At 34.0% G+C, this 12,995-nt stretch overlaps 1 protein-coding gene across 44 annotated transcripts in view; it reads left to right on the forward strand.

Annotated features, from left to right (window-relative positions):
- LOC102624505 (uncharacterized) overlaps positions 1-12,995 on the forward strand; it is a 66,745-nt gene that overhangs the window by 27,296 nt on the left and 26,454 nt on the right. For 12 of the 44 annotated variants that reach the window (XR_008053465.1, XM_052438365.1, XM_052438340.1 and 9 more), the window contains one exon: positions 1,763-2,066. The exons of 2 other annotated variants lie outside the window; for them this stretch is intronic. Coding sequence is in view for 40 of the 42 variants with exons in the window: in XM_052438365.1 (XP_052294325.1) it covers positions 1,763-2,066 (304 nt within the window). In the remaining 2 variants the exon portion in view is untranslated. Of the gene's footprint in view, positions 1-1,762; positions 2,067-2,176; positions 2,334-2,993; positions 3,175-3,260; positions 3,333-4,016; positions 4,125-4,578; positions 4,600-4,626; positions 4,894-5,552; positions 6,052-11,892; positions 12,238-12,995 lie in introns of those variants that run through there. 30 more of the 44 variants (XM_052438332.1, XM_052438326.1, XM_052438324.1 and 27 more) reach the window with 18 other exon arrangements.

Consider the following 12,995-nt stretch of genomic DNA (forward strand, 5'->3'; position numbering starts at 1 on the left):
TTTGCTGATTTTTGCTTCAACTTTTATCACTTAACCTGCTATCCTCGTATATGATTACATAGTGCTTGAAATTCTCTCTGTTCCATCATAATGTTAATGCATCTTCGATCTTCACACGTTACTGTAATTTAAATGAGTCCCGATCCAGTCACAGGTGGTGGGTGTTCATTGGCGGAGCTGCGGGCCCCACAACACAGCTCCACCAATGACAAATCGCCATGGGCGCGCACATGATCGAAATCCTAATTGAACATATTATCTGCAAGAACCCTGTTTAGTGTTTTATTTGCTTTGTTTCGTCTTTCATTAACATGCGCTTATTACTTTTTATTTCAATTGTCAGGATGGGAAGATTGATACTGCTGCCGTCTATAGTGGGTTTAAAGACAACCTGAGGTTAATGTGGGATCATTTCTTGTCATGCGAGCAGCTTTTGACATGAACAGCAGATTGCAATCTCTCCCCTGCTCTGGGTTGATGCTGGCATTAGGGTGCATCCTGTACTTGCTGCTGTGGAAAGGTGTAAATAGGATGATGTTTGTGTCAAATGGTTTTTTGCTATTTATGTGTGGACTTGTAGTAAATCTTTGCTCGAGTAATTCTCATTCTGAACTTCAAATTTTGTCCACTTTCTACCTCTTTTTTTCTCGTGTTTTATTTTTTCTGTGTGAATAAATATCAACAGCTAGAATTAACCTGAGGTTAATTCTGTTTGTAAGACGAAGACCTCTCTTTCAAAAGTTTTCTCCCCCGCTTTGATCAGCAATGCATTATGATTCTCTCCTTAATTTTTCTTTTTTCTTTTAGTCTCATTTTATTTTTTAAATTTAGATAAAAAATTAATTTTATAGTAAATAAAATAAAGGAAACTGCTTTAATTATTAATATCAGAATTTAAAATTTAATTTTGATTTTTTTAATGATAGTGATCATTTAGTTAATAAGGAGCGATTAAGAGTGAAATAAATAAATGAATAAGAAAGATTCTTGGCTGTCAGTGATATGGTAATCTATAGAAAGGTCCTGGATGATGTCCGATTAAAATTTAATTAAATTAGTGAATTGGAGAATTAGTTAAAATTTTCACATATAAAAGTAAAGTGGGGTCTCCTTGCCTGCCAGCGAAAGACATGCCTTTTCCAAAGCAAGAAAAGAAAACTAAAAAAAGCACACTTCAAAACTTGTGCAAGAAGGAGATATATTGATACATGCTGACTTTCTTTTTCTTTGTGTATATATCTGATGATCAGCTGAACCAACACCCAACACTAGGAAGCAATTTTAAAATTTTTGGTTAGTATTGTTATTTATATCTTATCAATTTTTGTTCAATTTATTATATTTTCACTACAGCTTTGTTTCAGGGTACTTGTCATGTGAATTTCTTTGATGATTTTGGTGGGTTCTTTTTAGCTTTTGTTTCACTGTTTCCACTGGTTAGCTTAGCTACTTTCCAATGAGATAAAATCATTTGCTAGAGTAACTTAATCTTTTGCTATTTTGTTGTATTCATTTTATCCAGAATTAATTCATTGTATCAAATGTGATAATGAATGATACGGTATCTTTAACTTTTTTTCCTTTTTCCAAATTTCTTTTATTGTAGAGAATGTCTGTTTTAGTTCTGATCTTGCGTTACTGAAACGTTTCACTCATTTTTCCCTAGCACTTTGGTTGCTTGTTTATCGGGCAGTACTGCGATAGTGATTTCAATTTACAAAATTCTGTAATTACTTATTATTCTTAGTGTCGTTTAAGATAGTGTGAAGTTAATATTATCACAATGGCTTACATTCCACCACATTTGAGGCGTTCGAAGGACCCCCAGAGGCCATCTCCAGTTCCGGAGATGCTTGAGCCTATACTCAAGAGAAAATTAAAATTGGGATCATCCAAGCATGACACAGGCGCGTATTCAAATGGCATCAAGTATGGAGACCATGCCGTACACAGAAAGCTTGTCTGTGGCTTGGATAATAATAACAGCATTTCTTCTGACCATTTCGAGGAGTTTCCAGGGGAGCCTGATGAGCATAAAAGATCAATGACCATTAATCTGGCCAGAGGTTAGTGATCGGCATTTTTAGTTTTATGTTAGATATCTTCTACTTTCGTTCTTGATTTTATGTCAGGTGTTAACTTTAGTCATGTTGGCATTTGGATTTTTGGTTGGTAGATAATGATAAAGCGTGTGCGAATACATCAAGAAGCCCATGGGAATCGATAGCAGAAAATGTATGGCCAGATTTATTGAGTGCTTGTAACAATATCAAGAACGAAATGGAGGAAAAGCCAAAAATGTGTGCTAGATTTGGCCATATTCTTTTCGATGAGTATGTGATCTGGTTCCACTGCTGTTACAGCTTGAATGTTTTGAGTTAGATCATTCCTTTCCTTTCTTTTGACTTTGAAATTATAGCAACGAATATGCATATTCACACTAAAATCTCACAGAAATCTTGTGGTCATATTAGTACTGGCAGCTAAAATTACGAACTTTACCGCTAACCCAAGCGCCATCAACGGATGACTGTAAATCGGATCTCCAAACCAGGGACACAAGTTAACATTGCTTGTAAAAGCCAGAGAGGAAAAGATTTATTAAAAAAGAAAATAAAAGGAAAAAGAAAATGTCTTGATCAATGATTTATAGTGCATGCACTTCTTTCAGACTTCTCATGGAAGCTTCCATGGCATCTAGAATTTGGCTTTGGCTTTAGTAGTTGCCGCTGGAAACAAATGTATCCACTGTTTAGTATTGCTGCATTTCTGGTCTAGGAAACAAATCCATCTGTTGCCATGGCCACGTTTAATTGTTTGATATTTCATTGGGACAACAAACTATACCTTTGCTTGGCCTATTTCTTACAATAAAAATGTTGCTATATGTATCTCATATTTCCATTCTTCTATCACATCTTTGAAACCTCAATTAGTTTTCTTATCAAAAGTGGCTAAAAGAAATAATTATTATATCATTCATCTTGATGCAGGAACGATTTACTGAGCTTAGAAAGTGCAAGCAAACATCAAGTTGCTGAAACCGCTTTTAAAGCAATGAAGAACTGCTTTGACACAGGTGTCCCTGCTCAATACATGGAAAAAATTGTACATGAAGTTGTGCCAAAAATTGGGGTTGATTTTGCAGAGTACAAGGATATATACTGCGTAAAGGTAGTTCTTCTGCTAAACATTCACGATCAAGTTTCTTTTATCTCTCACTTAATTAGCCATTAATTGTTTTCCCCCTTCTTGTCTAGTTGTATGACGGCACACGACATATTACATGTAAATGTACTGTTAACAAAGATCAAAAGCTTGAGCTCTATAAGGCAAGTCTTCTGCATTTTGCTAACTGTTATTTATGGACAATGGGTCGAATCTTGTGTGTGTTGCCTCTATTTTAAGGAGACTTTCTGCTAGTTTAAACATTGCAACAAGACTTCTGATGAATTGAATTGAATAGTTGAGGGTTTGAATGTAATCTTTTCAATGTGATTATAAAGGAGTTACCAAATATATGCCATAAACATTAAAAATGAGATGAAACCTTTATGCCTCACTAAGACCTTTTAGAAGTCTCTGCAGGAATAATCTCAATTTTGAGGAAAATAATTTAAAATGAAGAAGAAAATTCTCAATGAGTAAGAATATATTTCTGATTGAGGAAGAGGCTTGTTAATTCGATAAGGAAAGAACTAGTTAATATTATAAACCAATTAAATTTTGATTTAAGTTAGCAGTTAACTAATAATTGAATGTCCAAACCAATAAACTATGTATTGCGAATATAAAATTACAAAAATACTGCTGATTATGGACCTAACTGAATATGCCAATGTTTAGGAGTTCCTTTCAGCATCATGGAATTTAGATTTCAGTAATCTTTTTGATTTGAGCATGATGACATCCAGAAGACCGGAAATATCAAGTATCTGATGGTAGTCATTTTTTTTTAATTATTTATTCTTGTTCTGTGCAGAGTCTAACCCTTAATATGAACATATTTCTTGTAGGTCGTACTAGACCAAGTTCGTCACATGGTAGCTGATATTGTATGTTTTGGTGAAAATCTAGACCTGAGGTTGGCACTATATACAAGGAGTACCTTATCTGCTCTCCCTGTAAGTTAATGTGCTACTCTGCGCTTGTTTTACTAGGCGTTTAAGTTACCCCTTCATTTTTTACTCTTTTTATTTTATATGGTCTTTGCTCATTAGAATCCTCATCGTTTGAGATGATGAGGAAGAAAAATTCAAGACCAGGAAAAATGAGGAAATCTTAAACTTATAGCTGTGTTTGAGAAAAACAAATACATGACAAGCTTAAAACGGTTAAACTTTAGTCATGCATTGCCCTTTCCTTGAAATCAGAAACCTTACATATGTAAAAAATAAAATAATAAATAAATCATTAGATTTTCAAAATTAGTTACCATCAATTAGAATCAAAACAAAAGTTAAATATAAGGTTTTTCTTATTGTTGGGGTGCGTGTGTGTTCTCAATCTGTTTTATTTTATATTGCTGAAAACAATCTTGAGTTATAAGCCAAAAATGATCTTATATTTTCCATGTAGGCCTAGCAAATGAATTCCATGATGAAACTGAAATTGTAAAATTTTCAGGATGATGAAATGAACAGCATTAGAATTCTCATTAATTCAGCCATCCTGGATCCGAAGGTAATGGGTGGGCTAAGATGGCCCATGGGCAAGTCATATTCCGGGAATTACACAGTTGTTGGGGTTTGGCACCGTGAAATTAAATCATATAAAAGCCCATCACTAAAGCTCACGGTAATGAATGTTGATCGATTTTTTTTCAAGTCTGGAAATGGGATGGCTACAATCGAGATTAATCTGAAGTTCAGAAGAATAGTTTCGGAGATTCAGGTATTTGCTGCTTTTTGCTTTAACTTTATCACGTGACCTGCTATCTTTGTGTATGAATATATAGAGCTTGAAATTCTTGCTGTTGTTACATCATAAGGTTAATGCATATATATGTTCACACATTTCTTATTGAGGTTTTATTTTGAGCTGTAATTATAATTTTCAATTTTTACTATCTAATGAGTATTTTCTTGTAGATTGCTGTACCCAAAAAAAAAAAAAAAAGCTTGAACGAGAGTATTTTTAACAGTGAAATAGCAAGATTCTAATGTATAATCTTCATGAACTCATTTGAGTTGTTATACAGTTGTCCCTCTCTGTTAGTTTATTTATTCTGTCGTAAGTAACAAATAACTTTTTAGCTATTGCCTAAATTGGAGTAAATGTGATTTCAAAACTGAGCTTCCAGCTTATGACATAGAAGTCTTATGTGTGTGTCTTGCACTTTGGTTTTACAATCACCATTGGAAGAGGAGCTAGAGTTTGTTAATTGCTTCAGTCCCAGGATTAGTGTTTTGAAACATAAATATGTTTCATGATTGTTATTGCTCACTATTTCCTATGGCTTTGTCCCCATGCTCATACAAAATTAGTTTTGTATTTGGTTTCTTTCATGTTTCATTAACATGTTCTTATTACTTTTCTCTTTTAATCGTCAGGACGGGGAGATTGATACTGATTCCATCTACAATGGGTTTAAAGACAAGTTGAGGTTAATATGGGACCATTTCTTGTCATGGGAAGATTGATACTGATTCCATCTACAGTGGGTTTTAAAGACAACTTGAGGCTAATATGGGATCATTTCTTGTCATGCGAGTAACCTTGGACATAAACAGCTCTCCTTCTACTTCGTTCGTATTTGCATGCGTGTGCATCATGTACTTATTGCTATTGAAAGATGTAAATTCTCATTCTGATCCAGTTTTTACCTCAGTTTTTTTCCCGTATAATAGTTGTATTTGGTATAAGTTTGGCACTTCCTGTGTAGAGTGTTTTATATTTTCCATGTGTGGAATGTATATTAACAGCTTGTAACTATAGAGTTTGATTTTATTTCTAAGACGCGTCTTTCAAAATTTATCTAGTGACATACTTGAATCACTTGGGATCCACTGGCAAATGTATATTGAAGAACAATTTTCTCCCTGCCTCTTATGTAATCGCACCCACTAATAATATGGTAATTTGTTAGAAGGTCCTTGATGTCTGGTTAAAATTTATTTAGATTAGTAAACTCATCCAAAACGGTCTCACTTTCAATTTTTATTTTGAAAGTGTTTTTTTTAAATATTCAATCAGCATTTTGTGTGTCGGTGCTTTTTTTTTTTTTTTAACTTTTACTTTTAAACTGTTGGTTAGAAGGCAAACATTTCACATTAAAGTGGAGTCTCATTGGGACTAATGGTGATGCCTTTCCCAAAGCAAGAAAAGAAAATCCCCCATGTCCGATTAGCATTGATTGACTTGGGGCTTGTTTCGATCTTCTTCTTCTCCTTCTTCCACTTCCTCTTCTTCAAAGTTCAATTATTGCATTCTCTAGAATGCCATGCATTACGTAATCTGACGTTTTTGTTTCTTATATTGTTTCTTAAGCATTCACCACGCAAAAAGTTGTCTTGCTAGCTGCCAAAAACCAAATTAACATTGCTTCCATTATCCGATTACAGTGAATCACGTTGTCCCAGTGTGGTGTCATTAATCTGCTTAATTTTATGTAGTTTATGTATTATTCACGAAGCATATAAATTAAAATTTATAATAAAATTACATTTTATGTACAATTATTGTTTAATACATAGCACATCACATACCAAATTATTAAAAAAAAAAAAGAGATAAAAGCTCGTTTAATCAAATTATTGTCCGTTTAGTATCTGTATGGATTGTCAATCTATTGGGAGGAATTTACATTTTCATTTTAATTCCTGAAGACAATTTTGAGTCGTAAGCAGTCCCTGCAAATGAATTCTATGATCAAACTGAAATTTTAAAAGTCAGGATGACGAAATGAACTGCATTAGAAACCTGATAAATTCTGTAACGTATGTTAAAAAAAAAAAAAAAAAAGGAAAGGCATGTTCACACGTGAGAGAGAGAAAGAGGGGAAGCTGTCAAATCTACCCGCAAAACCGGACCCAAACCCGCAAACCCGACCCGGGCACTGTTTCCGTTTCCGACCACCCCACCGACCAAGGGAGGTATCGATCGAAATACCTTGAGCCGCTGGTTATTTTCGCTCGTCATTTCCATCGGAAAATCAGCCAAAAAGCCACCGATCGAAGCCGTTAAGAACCGCGGAATCGCCGCCTCTGTTCGCCGCGATTTGGCTGGTTTCCGGCCACGCCAACGGCTCGTTTTTACTCCTCACATCACCACCTTTCATTTCCGACTATCCACATTCACCGGCAGCCACCGATTTGCTACCGGCCAATTGTTGAGGTGCTCACGACTGTCGAGCTAGATTCCGACGCCGTCGCCGCGTGTCGGAGCACATCGACGCAACCGCTGGATTCAGCAAGGCATGAACCTGCTATCCCGACCTTTCTGGTCACCGTCGCATGAATTCCGGTCATCGTTGAATTTGAGGGTAATTTCATAAATTTTTAATTTTGTGAGTATTTCAGTAATTCTAATTTGGAAGATAAAAATTTGAGGATAGTTTGATAAATTATGATTTCGAGGATAATTTGATAACTTGTGATTTGGAGATTTCAGGGGCAATTGAGATTATGTTTAGGTGTTTGAAAAATTTGAGGACATTGAAATTATGATTATGACTTGATTTTATGTTATGAGGATTTTCTTATTTGTTTTAGGTCGGTGATATCTATTTGCATTTGTTACTTGAGAATGCGTAAGTAAATTAGATTTTTAAATGAATTATGATAAATAATATGTATATGTTTGACATATTTAAAAAATCTATTTTGATATGTACGGATATAAATTTGTATGTTTGTCCACGTGTTTATGTAATGTGTTAATATGGTGTGTTGTTATGTGTTATGTGTGTTTATGGACATGGGCATATGTATGTGTGAATGTCTATTAACATTAGTATGAAAATGCATTATGTTTCCTATGAATGAGAAAATGAATTTTTGCCATACGAAATTTGAAGAAAGAAAGTGAGTTTTACAATTTTTGGCTTGGATGCTTGAATTCGTTACTCGCTTTGTAACATCCTAGTCCAAATTCCGAACGTAAATCTATCCAAAAAAAAAAAAACTCTTTACAACTGATATCTCCTTACAATCGATAATAAGTCAAACTTCAAAGGCAACGAAATTATCTAAAAATTTGACCAAACCATCTATCGTCCTCAATTCAAGCCCTCTTCGCACATAAATCAATTCTAATTTCTAAAAATTGAATCACAATAAACTATAATTAGTACAAAACTCAATAAACAAATTAATTTTTCCTATACGAAAATACATACATGCTTATATATAATGCAATAGATGATATGCCATGATCTTTTCCAAAGTACTTAAAACAAATTCATAAAATTCTATTTTTGTCACTATCAAACTTTTTCATTTTCTTTCAATAAAATATATATTTTGCAATTGTGGCACTTTGTCCTGTGCGTGGTACTTTGCACTATATATGATACTTTGCAGCTCTCTAGCCCTCAAGACATGGTCCATGTATAGTCTTAAGAGGTGACCCTCAATACAAAATCTCATAAAGCAGAAATTTCGTTTGCTAAAATTCACTTTCTCACTCATAGAAAACTTAATGCATTTTCGTGCTTATGCCAATGAAATTTCACGCATACATATGCACATGAACGTAATCACGCTCAACACATAATAACACGTCACATAAACACATGAGCAGAGACATATAAATTCACATTAGTACGTATCAAATATAGGCTTTTCACACAAATGAAACATATATATTGTTTATTGTGATTCATTTTGAAGTTTAGTTTACTTATCTTGATATTATCATGTAACAAATGCATACTGATATCGTCAACATAAAATCATCAACAAAATTCTCATAAGATATAATCAAGTCTCAATCATAAACTCTAATATCCTCAACTATCTCAATTTAAATATCTCATAAATTCAACCTCAAATGTCCTCAATAATCGGCCCTCAAAACATAATAGGCCATATTTTCCAATTTTTAATAAATTATTCCCTCGTTAGAAAAATCTCAAATTTTATAGACCATAAGTTGACATATTGAAAGTTCATTGGTAAAATTTCATAGTTTGATTCCTTAAAAAACTATTGAAAATAATTGACGTTCCAGACATCATCAATGTTGTCAAATAATTTTCTGTTTTGAACACACTTGCTTTAAAAATAAAAAATAATTTATTTCTTTATCATAAAATCATGAAAATTTATTAAATCATACTAGACATATATAAAAATCATTGATCCAAATTTCATAATTTTTTAAAAAGTATAGCTATAGTAAAAATAATTTTGTAATTCACTGAAATAAAAAATTTTCAGGTTTTCAAACTTGAATTTGAAAAATTGTAATTAATTGAAATCTTATCCGATTAACTTGAAACAAGTTTCAAAACATTTTAAATGATGTCTAGTTTAACATATCCAAAAATCAAAATCAAAATCAATTTTTACAAATTACTAGGATTTTCATAATAATTCACTGTCATTATATTTTTGTCAAATCTTAGGTTTCTACTTCTAGTGCAATCATGCTTTTCCACAACAAATTAATAAAAACCATGAATTAAAACTTATCTCCAAATCCAAATCTTCTCTCAACAATACCCAATTCAAATTATGCAATTTCATCTCATGTATTGCTCATGGCAGAACAAAGAATAAGACTTACTTCTTCTTATTTTTTTTTTCTTTTCTCTCTTTTCTCTCCATCTCTTTTTTTTTTCTTATCTGTCATATTTTTTCTTAGCCGATTTCGCTTTCTCTCTCTCTCCTAATGGAAAGACATCTTGTTCTATTTATACTAGGGTAGAAATGATCACTAAAAACTAAAAAGACTTAAATACCCTTAAGAGAACTGGGATATTACATGCTTAGTGGAGGACACTCTGTATGTTGTGTTGTGTGGGCGAGGGACATGTTTACGTGGATTTATGAAAGTTAAGTGAGCATCGTACTAAGCGGTAATTAAATTAATGTAGCTCAAGTGATCTGAAAGAAAATGCGAAAGTTTGAAAATGATAAAATGAGATTTTGATGATTCGTTTTACAATATTTTCGAATACCGTGGCACATAATTCATTTGCATTTTTATATGTATGTATGTATTTTGATATATGAAAAATTGGTTTGCTTACTGAGTTTTGTATTTATTATAGTTTATTATGGTTCAATTTGCAGAAATATTTATGATGAGTGACGAGAAGGACCTGAATTAAGGAAGTATGTGGTTTGGCATAATTATCCTTAAGTTCTTCCACTGCAGTTTAAGGTTGCGTTTTGAGGCTTAAATTGTCGTTAATAATTATATTCGACGAGCAAGTTCTTATTGATTTTATAGAGATTTTAAAGTACATATTCGATTTGCAGTTAGATTCACCCTGTGGAGTTCGGGCGGGTCGTTTCAAATTCAGCCATTCCGGATCCGGAGGTAAAGGGTGGGTTAAGATGGCCCATGGGGAAGTCATATTCTGGGCAAAGATACAGCGTTATTGGGGTTTGGCACACTGAATTTAAATCATATAAAAGCCCATCACTAAAGCTCAAGGTAAGAAATGATGATCAATTTGATTTCAAGAATGCGACTGGGGAAGCTACAATTGAGATTAATCTGAAGTTGCGAAGAATAGTTTCAGAGATTCAGGTATTTGCTGCTTTTTGCTTCAACTTTTATCACTTAACCTGCTATCCTTGTATATGATTACATAGTGCTTGGAATTCTCTATGTTCCATCATAATGTTAATGCATATTTTATCTTCATAATTTATTGTAATTTTCTGTTTTTACTATTTGATGCTGGAAAAAGAGTCTTTTTATTTTTTTGGGGGGGGGGGGGGGGGGGAAGATCATCGGGGATTTACTATGCTGTTTGTATTGTATTGTGCTGCGGGCCCCACAACACAACTCCACTAATGACAAATCGCCATGGGTGGGCACATGATCGAAATGCTAATTGAACATATTATCTGCAAGAACCCTGTTTAGTGTTCTATTAGCTTAGTTTCGTCTGTCATTAACATGCGCTTATTACTTTTTATTTCAATTATCAGGATGGGAAGATTGATATTGATTCCGTTGACAGTGGGTGTAAAGTAATAAAAAGCACCAGCTCAGCCATGCCTTCATCTCCCACCTCGAGGCGAATCACTTCAGCTGAATGGCACGAGAAGAGCCCTGGTAAAACGCCTTATACAAACATGTGCCAACTAGAGATGAGCACCGACCAGAGGAATATACCGACCAGAGACATATACCGACCATATACTCATCACCCGAAGAAAGGGCACACGATTTCACGAAATCGCGACAGTTTCGTTATGCCCCGAATCGTTGAGAGAGATATGGCATCCCACGTTTACCCACAATCCAGTAGTTAGAGACCCATGAGGGGCTGCCATTACCCGATAAAGGGGGGGCATGAAGAGTATACAGAAACGTGGGACAACAGCTATAAGAAGTGGAGGAACCGATGAAAAAAAGGATGAAAAAATTGAGAGAAAAGTGAAAACTCTGCCAAATTGAAACCAGATAATATTTCATACAAATCTTTGAGAACATTATAAGAGATCAGACAATTTAAATTACATAGTTTTCCCGTAAACACCTTGTGCTAACATACGCATCGGAGGGTTTACGCTGGTAAAACCACCGACGTCTCTGATCCATTGTTGTGAGTGCAAGATTAGAAAGAAGGAAAAAAGAGTGATTCCAATCCCTGGAGCTTTTGCAGTTGTTGAAGGAGACATAGGGCAGCATCCTCTCCATTGAACATACAAGCGTTGGTGGAACGATCTGCTCGGGCAAAGGGCGAGCAGATTTCATCATCAACAGTAGGTTTAAAGACAACCTAAGGTTAATATGGGATCATTTCTTGTCATGCGAGCAGCTTTTGACATGAGCAACAGATTGCAAGCTCTCCCCTACTCTGGGTTGATGTTTGCATTTGGGTGCATCCTGTACTTGCTGCTGTGGAAAGATGTAAATAGGATGATGTGTGTGTCAAATGGTTTTTTGCTAATTATGTGTGCACTTTTATTAAATCTTTGCTGGAGTAGTTCTCATTCTGAACTTCAAATTTTACCTTTTCATGTGTGAATAAATATCAACAACTAGTACAAATTTGTAGACTAAGACCTGTCTTTCAAAATTAATGACATTGCTTGAATCACTTGGGATCCACTTGCAGGTCTATTTTGGAGAAAAGTTTTCTCCCCAACCTTAATCGGTAATGCATTATGATTCTCTCCTTATTTTTTTTCTTTTTTCTTTTAGTCTCATTTTATTTTTTAAATTTAGATTAAAAAAATCAATTTAATAACAAATAAAATAAAAGAAACTGGTTTAATTGTTAATATCAGAATTTAAAATTTAATTTTGATTTTTTTTTAATGATAGTGATCGTTTAGTTAATAAGGAGCGATTAAGAGTAAATAAATAAATGAGAAAGGTTCTTGTCTGTCAGTAATGTGGCAATTGACAGAAAGGTCCTTGATGATGTCCGGTTAAAATTTAATTAAATTAGTAAATTGGAGAATTAGTAAATTTTTTCACATATTACATTAAAGTGGAGTCTCCTTGCCAGCGCAGGAGATGCCTTTTCCAAAGCAAGAAACGAAAACTCAAAAAGCACACTTCAAAACTTGTGCAAGAAGGAGATGTATTGATATTTGATACATGCTTTCTTTTTCTTTGTGTATATATATACCCACGTCTGATGATCAGCTGAACCAACAGCCAACACTAGGAAGCAATTTTAAAATTTTTGGTTAGTATTGTTGTTTACATCTTATCAATTTTTGTTCAATTTATTATATTTTGACTACAGCTTTGTTTCAGGGTACTTGTCGTGTGAATTTCTTTGATGATTTTGGTGGGTTCTTTTTAGCTTTCGTTTCACTGTTTCCACTGGTTAGCTTAGCTCTGTCTACTGAGATAAA

Source organism: Citrus sinensis, chromosome 3, assembly GCF_022201045.2.
Source record: "Citrus sinensis cultivar Valencia sweet orange chromosome 3, DVS_A1.0, whole genome shotgun sequence".
NCBI lineage: Eukaryota > Viridiplantae > Streptophyta > Magnoliopsida > Sapindales > Rutaceae > Citrus > Citrus sinensis.